Source organism: Micropterus salmoides, unplaced genomic scaffold, assembly GCF_014851395.1.
Source record: "Micropterus salmoides isolate LMB-PRFRI ecotype aquatic unplaced genomic scaffold, ASM1485139v1 Ms_hic_scaffold_14, whole genome shotgun sequence".
NCBI classification, from domain to species: domain Eukaryota; kingdom Metazoa; phylum Chordata; class Actinopteri; order Centrarchiformes; family Centrarchidae; genus Micropterus; species Micropterus salmoides.
The window spans coordinates 3378535-3393887 of NW_024040485.1; the positions used below are offsets into that span (position 1 = coordinate 3378535).

General features: G+C 40.3%; 1 protein-coding gene across 1 annotated transcript; it reads left to right on the forward strand.

Annotated features, from left to right (window-relative positions):
* Window positions 1-7142: 7142 nt before the first annotated feature.
* On the forward strand, window positions 7143-9840 carry LOC119901665 (tripartite motif-containing protein 16-like). Its single transcript, XM_038717241.1, has one exon. The coding sequence runs from the start codon at window positions 7184-7186 to the stop codon at window positions 8849-8851; it is 1668 nt and encodes a 555-aa protein (XP_038573169.1). The 5' UTR covers window positions 7143-7183; the 3' UTR covers window positions 8852-9840.
* Window positions 9841-15353: the final 5513 nt, after the last annotated feature.

Here is a 15353-nt window from a genome sequence, read left to right on the forward strand (position 1 = left end):
ATATGTGTGTATATATATATGTGTGTATATATATATATGTGTATATATATATATATATGTGTGTATATATATATATATGTATATGTGTATATGTGTATATGTATATATGTGTATATGTGTATATGTATATATATGTGTATATGTATATATATGTGTATATGTGTATCAGACTAATTATACAAAATCACATTCTTTATTCATCATCAGTTTCCTATGTTAATTCTAAATAGTGTGATCTAAATGTAAATGTTCTGTACTAGTACTTTCTAGTCTTTTCGACCACTCAAAGCGCTTTTACACTACATCTGCATTCACCATTCACACACATTCATAAACTGGCAGAACAGCCACCAGGGGCAATTCGGGGTTCAGTATCTTGCCCAAGGACACTTCAACATGCAGCCTGGGGGAGCCAGGATTGAACCACCGACCTTCCGATTAACGGCCAACCCACTCAATATATTATAGCTAACCGCTGTAAATTACATATATGTTGGTAGAAAGTAAAAATGAAAGGTTGATGTTATATACTGTTTTATTTTGACATTTCTTTAAGAGACAAATGTGACATTGACTGAGAAGTTACTCTGTAATGAAAAACAAAGAATTTGAATCTGCACACTGAATAATTTTGAAGCCCTGTACGAGGTGTCCTTTATTGCAACCTCTGAGAAGGTCTTGTGTGGTTTACATTTTATAGAATGCAAAAGTGCATTCAATCTGCTCTGAGACCTCAGTTTGCAATGTCACAATAAATAACATAGTGGGATTCATAACTATTCTGTGCAGGTCATTCTTTGTTTCAGCACTTACCCACTGGATGGTTTGGATGTGCCCACATTATTCTGTGTTGAAACTAGACTAGCAGAGCAGCAAACAAGGCACTCTTCAGAAACTTCAGGCTCTGTTATATAGTCTATGGTTACTGGGTGCATGGTTCCTTATTTATCTTAAAGTACAAGGTAGAAAGTGAAAATGCCCCCTCACACACAGAAATACACTGCATAATTACTTTCATGTGAAACGTGTGGGAGTTTTTTCACTTTTCATCTTATACTAGACTGATATTCTTTAACAAGAGTTCAGCTTTAATGTTTCATGTTTTCGCTGAGGTATGCGATTAGCTTTTCAGTAAGTAGTACAGACAGGGAGTGCTAATATATATATAGAATTTATTACAATGTTAACCATAAACCATATATTTTTTTAATGGATCTATAACACAAATATGGACAATATTTAAAACAAAGTAAACAGGAGGAGAGAACGCCTTTCCACGCCACTCCACGTTAACAGGACAATGAGGAGGCTTCCCAGGTCTCTGCAGCTCTCTGGCACCAGATGGGATTTTTTTTTCATCTTGATGATTACGGTTTACGGTGTAGGTACCAGATGTGCTCGGGTGGTCAGATCTGCTCGGGGGCCTGCGCCTGTTGGTAACATCAGATAACGTTGAAGTGGTAGATTGTGATTGTCTGTACGTTGGAGTGTTTACGGATATAGTTTTAACGGTTTTATTTTACATTTGGCAATATGGCAACAACGTACACACACACATTAGCTTAAGTGGATCAGCAGCCAACATTAGCGTCGTAACATTAATTCACCGAAAACTAGTATCCATAAACGCTGCGGCATACAGCCAATCACCATCTGCCACGTCATCATATAAACGCACAGCCAATCACGTTATGTGACGTCACAAGCAGGCGCATACCAGCTCATGGAAATCAAAACCTCAGTATCTCAAAATGTATAAAAAATTTAGAATAGCCTTTAATACATTTCTGTATATAAATTATAAAGAAATGTCAACCTGGAGAAGAGTTCTCTCAGTCTGGTTCTGTGCTCATAATGAACTTTTCCAGTATTCAAATTTTTTTAGATGCTCCTCTAAAAGAGGCCTCAGTGTTTTAATGTTGACAGCACTATTATGTCACATACATGGGAGAAACAAGGGAGACAGTCTTTAAATGTTTTTGTGTTGTCCTTTTAAGACAGACAATTTAATATCAGCTGTCAAATGTCCTGGAGCCAAGTTGTCCGAGTGACGTCACATACAGTTTAAACTTTGACTAGCAGACGTGGAGGAATCAGATCCTCAACAAGAACCGATCAATAAAATCTTGTGACAAATATAAAAAGTACCTTTCTCTCTCAAGTGTCCTATTCCAGACAATAATCTCACACAGCCCTGCCGACAGCAGCAACGTTACTCAAAATAGCGGTGTGGGGAATTAATTAACGTGATAGAAGCCAGCTATCGGACTCTGGATACAGGACTCTGCCGCTAGCTTATAACGACTCCTAACTAACGTTATGTAAAAAGGGTTACTTGATTTGCTTCAAATTGTTTGTTTTGAGATGTAAGTGAACATTAATGTAATCAATAACCGAATTATATTTAACTGTTAACGTTGGTCTCAACAACAAAACGGGAAATGCTCCATATTTGTATAGCGACTTTCTAGTCTTTTCGACCACTCAAAACACTTTTACACTACATCTGCATTCATCATTAACACACTGAGCCTAAGTGCTCAAACAGAAACTAACATTCACACACTAGCGGAACAGCCAGGGGCAATTCGGGAAATTAACCTGTGATGTCACGGACACTACGTCCATTTTTATTTACAGTCTATGCTCTCACCATCATAGTGCCTCTCACTATTGTTGTGCCACTCAGTTTGCCCGCACCGCAGAGCTGCTACCAGTCCTCCATGGTCCTGGTCCTCATTCTTCCAGAGCCTCAGCAGTGCCCGGTTCCTGTGTTCCTGCAGTCTGTCATTTCCCTCGCTCCACTATCTCATCTGCTGAACTCTGTGTCGTTACCCTCCAGTCCTGCTGCCCTGTCACCGGCCTCCAGAGAGGTTCTCCACCGGCCTCCATAGTTGTTTTGCCTGTCCTCCAGAGCTTCTCCAACTACTTTACCAGCATCCTGGCAATTTATGTTGGTCCTGAAGTTAGTGTGATTTATTAAAGAGGTGGTATTCTGTTCATTTTCAGGTTCAAAGTCCTCTTTAGGGGTTGTACCAGAACAGGTTTACATGGTTTCATTCATATTTTTTGTCATACTGCACATTGCTGTAGCTCCTCTTTTCACCCTGTGTTGATCACTTCGGTTTAGTTACGGAGTGATACATCTTATCTCTAAATGATTTTTGTTGGGAGTTCATCTGCAGTTCCTAGTTAAGGACTACTAGCCAATCAGAAGCAGAGAAGGGCGGGTATGTGAGAAGCTGGTAAACAAGGCTTTGGTTCAGCTGTACATGTTGCCGACCAGCTTGGCATCATACACTGAAGCAAGAGTTTCAGAGTGGTGAGTTCTTAATGTATCTTTCATTAAGATGTATCTTTCATCCATAAAGTTTTAACTGAGCACTGTCTCTACATCACAGTAACAACTTTATGACTGCCTTTGAGGGTAGCTAGTGTTAGGAAAGGAGAGGAGAGGTGTGTGCTGCAGCTCTGTGTTTTTCCACTGGTGTTTTTGAGGGCGTGTCGGACTACCGGACTAGTTATATGGCGCGCATTTGTTTTTCAGGCAGTTCACAGTGGTGTTTTCTGTGGGAGATGGGAACTCTCTTTGGTCTGGACTTTGGGCTTTTTTACTTTGCAAACCTATTACATGCATAAAAAAGGTATATAACTCAATAAAGGAGAAAGGAAAAGGCAAAAAGTATAAAACCACCTCTTTAAACAAAAACAGGCTTACATGAGAATGAGGCAAAGTCCAAACCAAAGCAGCGTTCCAACAAACCTAACGAAATCCAAAAACAGTCGATGCAACAGAGCAGAATAATCCAATGAACACAGAAACAGGCACACTCAACTAATGACGAGGACACAACAAAGACAGAACAGAACTAAGGACTTAAATACCTGGGCAAACGAGTAGGGAGGCGTTACACGTGAAATACATGAAGGGCTAATCAAGCAGAACAGACACAGACAGGCGGAGTGATAAACAGGATGGAAAGACAGACCATGAAACTAAAACGGAACAGATCAAAAGAATGAGTCTACCAAAATTATCATAAACACAAGCAGACACAGACCATAAACAAAAGTACAATTAAACAGACAGAGGTAACAAACTATCAATATATTAAACAAGACTAAACTAAGCTAGACAGAACAGGAAACAGGCAGACTGAACACAAGACAACAAAACAAACAGGACTGAATCCCAAAACACAGAAACACAGGGCAGACAAGGTAAAAAATAACTACAAAACTTGAGAATAGCATGAACAAGGATAAACAACCAAACCATGACAGCCTGAAATCTCATAATCCCAAATACGATTTCCAACCTGAGAGCTGGTGTGAATAATATTTGTTACCTGGAAACTCTTCTCTACCATCTTTCCCATGTGACCTGAATACAGCATCAGTGTGAAGAAACTGACACAATATGATATTACACATAGTAAAGCAAAATCCAAGAAGAGATCCCATAGTTGTTATTTCTCCTAGACACAAATGAGTTAGTTTTAATACTAAGGTAAAACTAAATTCTTCTTCTCCTACTTCTCAAATTCAGTTCAGTTCACAATATATCAAGAAACAACCTTATACAATCTCATTTATGTCTTACTCTCATCAACACAAGAGATCTCTAAATTATCTTAAATAAGTCTCCTGAACATGGGACCATGAGATCAGAGAAAGAGCTCAAGGAAAACTCAGCTATGACTTTTGGGATCTCATGATTCTTCTGAAGTATGTCTTAGTTTTCTCAGTGACCTCAGGAGCAAATAACTCATCTGTGTCTTACTGTAATCAAAAGATGAGATCTCTAACTAATCTAATTTTAATTTAAGTATCCAGAGTGTGGATCAGAAAAAAAGTCTCCAAGTTATGTCTGTTTTGTCTTAGTGACCCCACTTAGGGGTGGGAAATTGTTACGAGTGGTGTGGTGCGGGGACAGAGAGGACCCAAATGCAGCGCTCAGAGCGAAGGAGGTTTATTGAGGGAAAAGGGGGTTGAGGGACTGGAGTGGAGGGAGAGGTGGATGCCGGGGAAACACTGGCATAGGGAAACCGACGGGACTGGGATCAGGGAGCCGGGGAACACTGGGGCAGAGGAAGCGGGGAATAACTGAAGAAAAGGAGAAAAAACCAGGACACTCACCGTCAGCCGGGCCGAAATAAAGGAAATAAAGTTATTTTACTCAAATACTTTACTTAAGTCAAATGTTGAGGTATTTCAGCTTGAGTATTTTCTTTTTTATTGGCTTTAAAGTTTTACTCACCTGAATTTCAAATCCTGTCTTGTACTTGTTGTGTTTATTGCTGTTTATCTGAACTACAAGTTACTGAGAAGAATAGTAAAATATATTTTGTCATTAAAAATAATGCACTTTCAAATTTCATGTTTTCCAATTTGTTAAGGTACTTGCAGCCAGCATGACTAGAACACCCACCACTTTGACATGATGTTTAGAAATTAATTCATCAATTTGTTGCCCTTTGAACAGCAGCACCTGGGTTTAAATCCAGCTCAGGACGAGCCTCCAGTAAGGTTCCCCAAGCATAGACCATAATGCAATGCAATCAAGCTCACTGACTTCTCCCTAGTGCTCCTAACTGCTTTTTAGGACTATTAAACAAGACATTAATAAACTCAAAATGAAACAATGACGAGATCTCTTCCATTTCTCCTATTGTAATCTCAATTCAATATCTATTTGTCTTACCCAAGTCTCAAAACCTCAATCTCTCCTTATCTCATCTTTTCTCCTAAGGGGGCTTTAGGAGCAATAATTCAGTTTGAAGTGATCTAAAAAAAATACAATGATGAGATCTCATTGATTACTTCCATTTCTCCTATTGTAATCTCAATTCAGTATGCATTTGTATTACCGAAGTCTCGAAAACTCAATCTCTCCTTATCTCTTTTCCTAGGGGGGGTTTAGGAGCAACAGTTTAGATTGAAGTGATCTCAAAAAGATATTGAGAGAGAAAAGACTATTCTGAGCAAAAGATGTTTACTCTGGGTATTTAACTCTCTCTTTACTGTTGTCGAAGCTGCCAAAGGCACAGTAAAGTGAACAACAGGTTAACAACTGGAATGTAAAAACTGATGCCCAAGACAAGAGGGCGCCTTCATCCTGCTAACCAGTGATGTTGTGGAGGTAAAAGCTCCTCAGCTCACTTTGTCTGCACTTTTAGTGAAAAAAGTGTTCTAGTAAAAGAGCATTGTGTCACACATCATGGTGTCAATGGTTTGACAATGGTGTCAAAGCACCAAAAGTGCAGATACAATCTTAAAAATATAGTTAGCTCTCTGTGTGAAGTTAAGGCGGTCACCAATCACAGCTCCTAGATATTTAAAGTACTGGCAGTTTCTACAGTGGATCCAGTGATGTTCAAGGGGTGTAATTTATTAATGTTTGTTGCTGGATTTGATAAGTTCTTTGGTTTCATCTACATTTATTTAACAATCTCTTTTCACACCACTGCTGCAGAGAAACTGCACGATTAAAGTATGTGCCATCTCTTGCAGAATTCCTCTCACACAGAAGGCCAACCAGGGCCATATCGTCAGCACACTGTGGGAAGTTAAAGTGGGAGTCTTGGAGGTTAAACTCATTGGTTTACAAAGACTATAACAAAAGTGATAAATATGGCAGCTTGTGATGCAGCTGTGTTGAGAGCCCTCATCTCTGACACCTCACCTGTTACACACATTCTAGGATTGCATCATTTGAAATCAAAAAGATGAAATTATTGCTTTTATTAGAGGTTGTTTGGCTTCTGATTCTCACTGACTGGAGGTTTTTCTTCCTCCTTTATTAACACTTCCAATCACCCATGTTTTTAAAAAAGTGGTTTGGTTTCTTTTGGACTCAATTTAATTTCAAACAGGGAAAAGGTTTTAACCAAGGCTTTTTTGTCAGTGAAGTATAAATGCAGAGCTGCTCCTCTTCCTGGAGCTTGATAACCCCTCCCTCTTCTTTCTGCTTTTCACAGCGAACTCCCCTCTGTCTATATATTTCCTTTTTCCCTCCCCTTCAGATCTAAAGTTTAATGATGGGTGTAACCAACATGTGGGGAAGTGCAACAGCTGACAGACCTCATTCACTGCATAAACACGTGATTTTTAGATCAGAGCTCAAACTAGTTTCACTTCTAAGAAAGTGAAACTCAGACAGTCATTGCCACTGAGAGGTGAAATGGCGCAGAAAGGAGTTCAGCTGGACCAGGAAGCTTTTTCTTGTTCCATCTGTCTGGATTTACTGAAGGATCCGGTGACTACTCCCTGTGGACACAGCTACTGCATGAACTGTATTAAAACCCACTGGGATGAAGAGGAGGAGAAGAGAATCCACAGCTGTCCTCAGTGTAGGCAGACCTTCACACCGAGGCCTGTCCTGCTGAAAAACACCATGTTAGCAGTTTTAGTGGAGGAACTGAAGAAGACTGGACTCCAAGCTGCTCCTGCTGATCACTGCTATGCTGGACCTGAAGATGTGGCCTGTGATGTCTGCACTGGGAGAAAACTGAAAGCCCTCAAGTCCTGTCTGGTATGTCTGGCTTCTTACTGTGAGAAACACCTCCAGCGTCATGATGAGGTGGCTCCATTCAAGAAACACAAGCTGGTGGAGCCCTCCAAAAAGCTCCAGGAGAACATCTGCTCTCGTCATGATGAGGTGATGAAGATGTTCTGCCGTACTGATCAGCAGAGTATCTGTTATCTCTGCTCTGTGGATGAACATAAAGGCCACGACACAGTCTCAGCTGCAGCAGAAAGGACTGAGAGGCAGAGAGAGCTCGAGGTGAGTCGACAAAACATCCAGCAGAGAATCCAGGACAGAGAGAAAGATGTGAAGGTGCTTCAGCAGGAGGTGGAGGCTATCAATCACTCTGCTGATGAAGCAGTGGAGGACAGTGAGAAGATCTTCACCGAGCTGATCCGTCTCATGGAGAAAAGACGCTCTGATGTGAAGCAGCAGGTCAGATCCCAGCAGGAAACTGAAGTGAGTCGAGTCAAAGAGCTTCAGGAGAAGCTGGAGCAGGAGATCACTGAGCTGAAGAGGAAAGACGCTGAGCTGAAGCAGCTCTCACACACAGAGGATCACAACCAGTTTCTACACAACTACCCCTCAGTGTCAGCACTCAGTGAATCTACAGACTCATCCAGCATCAAGAAACGTCCTCTGCGCTACTTTGAGGATGTGACAGCGGCTGTGTCAGAAGTCAGAGACAAACTACAGGACGCTCTGAGTGAGAAATGGACAGACATCTCACTGACAGGGAGAAAAGTGGATGTTTTACTGTCACAACCAGAGCCCAAGACCAGAGCTGAGTTCTTAAAATATTCACGTGAAATCACACTGGATCCAAACACAGCAAACACACTGCTGTTATTATCTGAGGGGAACAGAAAGGCAACATTAATGAGAGAAGAACAGTGGTATTCTCATCATCCAGACAGATTCAGTTATAGATCTCAGGTCCTGAGTAGAGAGAGTCTGACTGGACGTTGTTACTGGGAGGTGGAGTGGAGAGGAGGAGGTTATGTAGCAGTCGCATACAAGAATATCAGCAGAGCATGGTCAGATGAATGTAGATTTGGATTCAATGACAAATCTTGGGCATTAAGATGTGAAAAAACTAATTGTAATTTTTTGTACAAAAATGTCCAAACTCCCGTCTCAGGTCCTCGGTCCTCCAGAATAGGAGTGTACCTGGATCACAGAGCAGGTATTCTGTCCTTCTACAGCGTCTCTGAAACCATGACTCTCCTCCACAGAGTCCAGACCACATTCACTCAGCCTCTCTATGCTGGACTCTGGCCTTTTGGTTATGGAGGCACTGCTGAGTTCTGTAGACTGAAATAGTCAGAAGTCATATAAGAAACTGAGTTAAATTCTGTGTTTTAATCCTTAAACTTTATTTGTTTTCATGTTTGTTGCTGAGAGCTGATTGTTGTGGCATTTCTTCACTGCACAGAGGTCACCTGTCAGTCAAACATTATGGGTGGTAGGCAACTTCTCATTCAGGGCTACTGGCTATACCACCGGCTAGCAAAAAGAAATTTTCAACTATTTGTCCATGTGCAGAAGTATTTTGAGAAGAAAAAAGTTAATTGTCAGCTTGACTAGCCACAGCGATAAAAAGCTAGCAAGCAGGAGAATCTAGCATCCACCGTGTCCGTGTCTCTCTCTCTGTTTCTCTGAGAAACATATGTTTATGACAAGTCACTGTTAAGAACTGTATTTACTTTATTGGCTAAAAAACATTAAAATATATCTTATAGAAATTATTGAAAGATAGATGTGTTTATTTTAGTGCTGTTTGCTTTCTGAACACCACTGAGTGAACCTCATAATCAATAGTTTTTTTTGTAGGCTATAGGAGTGCTTTTTGGACTTTTGTATTACAGGTCTCCTTAATTTCATTGAAACTTATGTTCATGTTCAGTGAAGGTGTGTGCATTACAAATATAATCATTTGAACATTTGAACAAACTCTGTAGGCTATATCTTGTAAAGTGTAAGGCAAGGCCACCTTATCTGCTAGACCTACACTAGATGTGTTTGCTGAAACAACTGGCACTGCACAGTTTAAACACAACACCTTAATGCAGCACTTAAAACATAGAATTTGCTGAGACATATCCACAAATAAAACACCATTGCCACTTCCAGTTCGTGCATTTGTTTAAGCACCATTTAATACACGGGTTTCTTGTATACAAACACTCCTGGATGCGCACGCATTCAGGGGACAAAACCGGTCAGAAAACTGTATCAACCATTGTAATTAAGGTAGATTTCGCCATGTTTGTAAATTCTTACTTCAATACTAAACTGTCATTTCAGAGTTGGATCTGTTTGTTTGTGTTTCATTTGCATATTAATTTAACTTGCGCGACTGTGCAGCACGTCAGCGGCACTGCACCTTATGTTGTTCAAGTCAGCTGTTAGCCAAAAAGCTAAAGGGAAAATGGAGTACAAGGGACAGAGATGTTCTTTCCACAACTTTAAGTATTGCCATTAAGCCTGTTGTGCCATAGTCTAAGATGCAAAGAACATTGTCATCCGTTGTAAACTTTGTGCAACCAGCAAAAAGCTTTCAGCCGCAAACAATTCAACATCAAATTTATCAAAGCATATGTCTTCAGCACACTGGATATTGATGTTTTTACCTTGCTTTTATGATCTTACCTGTAGCACTTTGAGATTTGTTCCAAATGTAAAGTGCATTACAAATAAAATGCATTATTATTTATTATTATAAAGCAGCCCAGCGATGTGAAACTTAGCCTATAGAAAGAAAGTGCGGCCATTACTGCCAGTGAACCATCCACTCGCCAGGAGAGAGTGGCGTTAAGCAACGTTTTGTGTTTTGTAAAAGTACTGAATACTTCTCTTATGCATATGCAAAACAGTAACGTTAGTTTAAAAGTCCTGAGAGACTTGCTTTATTTTTTTATCTCAGCCAGTAGAGTTAAGAAACGTTATATGTTGTGAAAAAAAACAAAACTCTTTGCTACTGTTATGAATGTGCTATTAGTTAAAACAATCGGAAGAGACTTGCTTTGTTTTTTTATTATTTTTAATTATAACCAGACCCTATATCCTACTGTACAGCAGGATCTGGTCTGAGAGGCTGCAGTCTTTTCAGTTCAGCTGGTTGTTGAGTCCTCAGGTAAACTATTGTTCCAGGAAAGTGGATTCATTTCTAAAATGAGCTGCTGAACAGGTTTTCCATCACTTTTAAGGATGGGGTGGGGGTGGTGTGGGGGATTGAAAGTAACAGTACCGTAATGAGTAATGTTACTAATTACTTTTAATACCCAGTAATAAGTAAAGTAATATTATAACTTTTTAAAGGAGTAATAAGTAAAAAGTAACTTATAACAATCTCTGATTAACATGCCCAACACTGCTGCTAGATATGCCAGATAGATAGGCCCTGGCCTCCAGCACCACTGTGAGGAATCTCAGAGTTATCTTTGATCAGGAAATGTCCTTTAACTCTCACATTAAGCAAACTTCAAGGACCGCTTTTTTTCACCTACGTTATATTGCAAAAATCAGGAACATCCTGTCTCAAAATGATGCAGAAAAACAAGTCCATGCATTTGTTACTTCCAGTGTTGGGCAAGTTACTCAGAAATTGTAATATATTCGTAGTCACTTATTAGTCCTTAAAAAAGTAATATTATTACTTCACTTATTACTGGGTGATAAAAGTAACTAGTTACATGACTCGTTATATTACGTTACTATATTACTTTCCAGTGTTTCCCACAGAATTTCAGTGTGGCTAACTTTGGACAGGTTTGTGCAGCGGTGTTCACGAGAGAGAAAGAGGGAGTGAACAAGCGAGCGAGAGGAGGTGCTGCACAAATATATGCTCCTCAGTACAGCTCCTCAATCAAATATGATTTTAAATACACCTAGTAAAAATTTGAACATCACTATGTAGCCATCACCGTTGATAATTATGAGAAAAATTGAATACTTCCTTTGCAAATACATACATTCTTGCTCTCACATAAATACATTCATACATACTGTCATGCACATACATACATACTCGCTTGCACATACATACATTCATCACCTGGCGCATATATACATACTAACCTGGCGCATACATACATACTCACCTGGCGCATACATACATACTCACCTGGCGCATACATACATACTCACCTGGCGCATATATACATACTCACCTGGCGCATATATACATACTCACCTGCCGCATATATACATACTCACCTGGCGCATATATACATACTCACCTGCCGCATATATACATACTCACCTGCCGCATATATACATACTCACCTGCCGCATATATACATACTCACCTGCCGCATATATACATACTCACCTGCCGCATATATACATACTCACCTGCCGCATATATACATACTCACCTGCCGCATATATACATACTCACCTGGCGCATATATACATACTCACCTGCCGCATATATACATACTCACCTGCCGCATATATACATACTCACCTGCCGCATATATACATACTCACCTGCCGCATATATACATACTCACCTGGCGCATATATACATACTCACCTGGCGCATATATACATACTCACCTTGCGCATACATACATACTCACCTGGCGCATACATACATACTTACAAATGACAGTATGTATGTGTATGTATGCTCGTTTCTGTAGGTTTAGCATAACTGTGCTGCTTCATGTAGAAATGTTTGTGGTTGAAAGCTTTTTGCTGGTCGCACAGAGTTTACAATAGATGACAATGTTCTTTTCATCTTAGACTGTGACACAATAGTGGCAGCAGCTACTTTGAGCTGTGGAGAGGACGCTCTCCTTCGTTCTCCATTTTTTGTTTAGTTTTTGGCTGACATGAACAGAATGTCCGGTGCCGCTGACCTGCTGCACAGTCGCGCATTCACGTCAAGGATGGTGCGTTCAGTAACGCACCCTTACTTGTATTAGTAACTGTAATAATGTTAATGTTTTAGAAAAGTAATTAGATACACTATTAGTTACTGGGTAAACTAATATTATTACTGTTACTGCCCAAAACTGGCTGGTCGAATATGTCCGTTTAAACTTTTCCACTGATCCAGAATGCTGCGGCACACGTTCTGACAGGAGCCAAGAAAAGAGATCATATTTCTCCTGTCGTAACTTCACTGCACTGGCTTCCTGTAAAATCCAAAATGGAATTTAAAATCCTTCTGCTCACCTACAAAACCCCTAATGGTCAGGTACCATCTTATCTCCAAGAGCTCATAGTACCTTACTACCCCACCAGAGCACTGCACAGAGCACTGCACTCCCAGGATGCAGGGTTACTTGTGGTTCCTAGAGTCTCCAAAGTAGAACATGACCTCTCTTGTGGAACCAGGTTCCAGTTTGGGTTCAGAACTCCACATTTAGGATACTTTACAATGTAAAGTAGTGAGTGCACTGCTTGTATAAATTTGTAAATTTGCTTTCCCCTCAAAATAACAAAATAACTTCACTCATCCATTGAACTGCTGGCAACAAAACTGAGTACACCTTCTGGGAAGCCCTACAGAAGGAAGCGTGGCTCTCTCCATCGTAGTGCCTCTCACTGTTGTCATGCCTCTCAGTTTGCCCAGCACCACAGAGCTGCCACCAGCCCTACCTGGTCCCCAGTCCGTTGCTCAGCCGACTCATTCCGCACTACAGGAATGATCAGTTCCTGTATTGCAGCAGTGCCCAGTTCCTGTGTTCCAGCAGTCTGTGTTTCCCTGGCTCCACTGGCTCCCCTGCTGAACACCGTGTCATTGCCCTCCAGTGTTGCAGTCCTGTCACCGGCCTCCAGAGGGGTTGCGCATTCCCAGCTGGCCTCCAGAACTGTCTTGCCCCCTCTGCCTGTTCTCCGGAGCTGCTCCAGCTACATTACCAGCATCCTGGCCGTCATTCAGAGGTGCTCTGTCCTTCGGCCCTTCCTCCTGGTCATACTCTGGACCTGCTCCACCCACCTGTCTTGACTCCAGACCACTAGCTTGAGGTTTCCTGCTCAGCTTCTGCCCTGCCCCCTGGCCGCTCGCACCAATCACAGTTGAATCAGAAAAAACATCAAAAAGACTCAACGTCTGAAAACAACAAGTTCAGTCTCATTTTAAATCAAGAAATAATCATTTGTGGTTGGTGATAATTCATGTTGTTCCTGAAACGTTTTCTCAGTCGTAACTTAACCGGTGAGAGAGTCGATTCCAACAACATATGGAAAATGTGCAGCCTATTTCAGGTTCATGTATAAAATCATGACTTAAAAGTGTGATTCTATACAAGTATTTCCATGTTGTTTAATCAGAAGTCAAAAAGTATAAATAATAATATTTGTAACCTCAAAACTCTATTTTTCCCATGTGACCTGAATGCAACATCAGTGTGAACAAACTAACATTTAAATCTCTCTTTACTGATGTTTGAAACTGCCAAAGGTTCAGCAAAGTTTGTGCATGTCTCCCTGCAGTGGACATCAAAGCAGGTTAACAACTGAAATGTGTAAACTGATGCACAACACAAGAGGGCGCCTTCATCCTGCTAACCAGGGATGTAGTGGCGGTTGAAGCTCCTCAGCTTACTTTGTCTGCATGTTTAATATCATGTTTTTAAGCTGATTACAAACTTCCTAATTGTGTCATACATCATGGCCAGTGGTATAATTTTCAACTACAGAAAAAAATGGTGGAAACAGGCTCAGGGCTTTTACTGAAGTAAAGGTTGTGATATTATCCCTGAGAAACACTAAGTCATGCTTTCATCTATTGTTGTAGATCTGACAAACACCTTGAATGTGAACTGATGGAGAGTTTAAACTGTATATTTTATTAGCATTTTGCAGCTAAAATGTTAAGTATAATCCAGTTAAAATAAAGTGCAGAATTTAAAAATAAATGTAGGTACTTTGCATATGTTTAAAGATATATGTTAGCATGCATCGTGTTGAGGCAGTTGAGCTGAAGCTGGGTAGGTTGTTTATATAAATTACAATTTAAATATTAATAATCATTGTTTAATATCAAAAGTGTCCATTGAACTTTAATCTTCTATCTTGCTCCCTGTCTGCTATTTGCAGATTCTCCTCTAGAGGTGGCTCTTTACATAATGTACTGTCACATACTAAGGTGTGCTTTACTGCCATTTACAATACACCATGTGGCCAAAAGTATGTGGACATCCCTGACATTTTTCTGTAGGTTTGGACCTCTTACTTACATTTAAGGGAAATCTTAATTCTACAGCATACACTGGCATTGTTGACAATAGTGATCTTCCAGCTTTGCAGCATCTGTTTGGGGATGGCCCTTTCCTGTTTTGACAATGCCACGTCCATACAGCCCCCCCAGTTTGGTGTGAAAGAACTTGACTGGCCTCCACAGAGCCCTGATCTCAACCCCACCCAACACCTTTGGGATTGGGACATTTGTCAAAGGCCCTGCGACCCTATACGCAGGATAAGCGGTTGACGATGGATGGATGGACATGTGTCAAAGACAGACAGAAGAAATATGATATACCGGTATACACATTGTTAACATCATCTCCTCCACTCATCTGCTACAGTTCATTACATGTTTTACAACACATGTTACAATACTACTTTAGTTGCCTGATTTGATGCAGCCAATCTCTGAAAACACTGATGCGAACTGCCCCAATAACATCATTGTAAATTTTGATAACTAACACTTCTGAAATTAAAAAATATAACTTCTATATATATATATATAGCTTCTGACAAAAAGGTCTTAAACACTCTTAATTTTAAGATCAGTAGTAATGTTATAACATCCTAGAAGCTTTGTATGCTCGCTATTCATGTTATTATTCCTTCATTTTACATA

What these genes read in the sequence shown, in the direction of transcription:
- LOC119901665 (XM_038717241.1), top strand. Translation starts at nt 7,184, where the DNA reads ATGGCGCAGAAAGGAGTTCAGCTGGACCAGGAAGCTTTTTCTTGTTCC.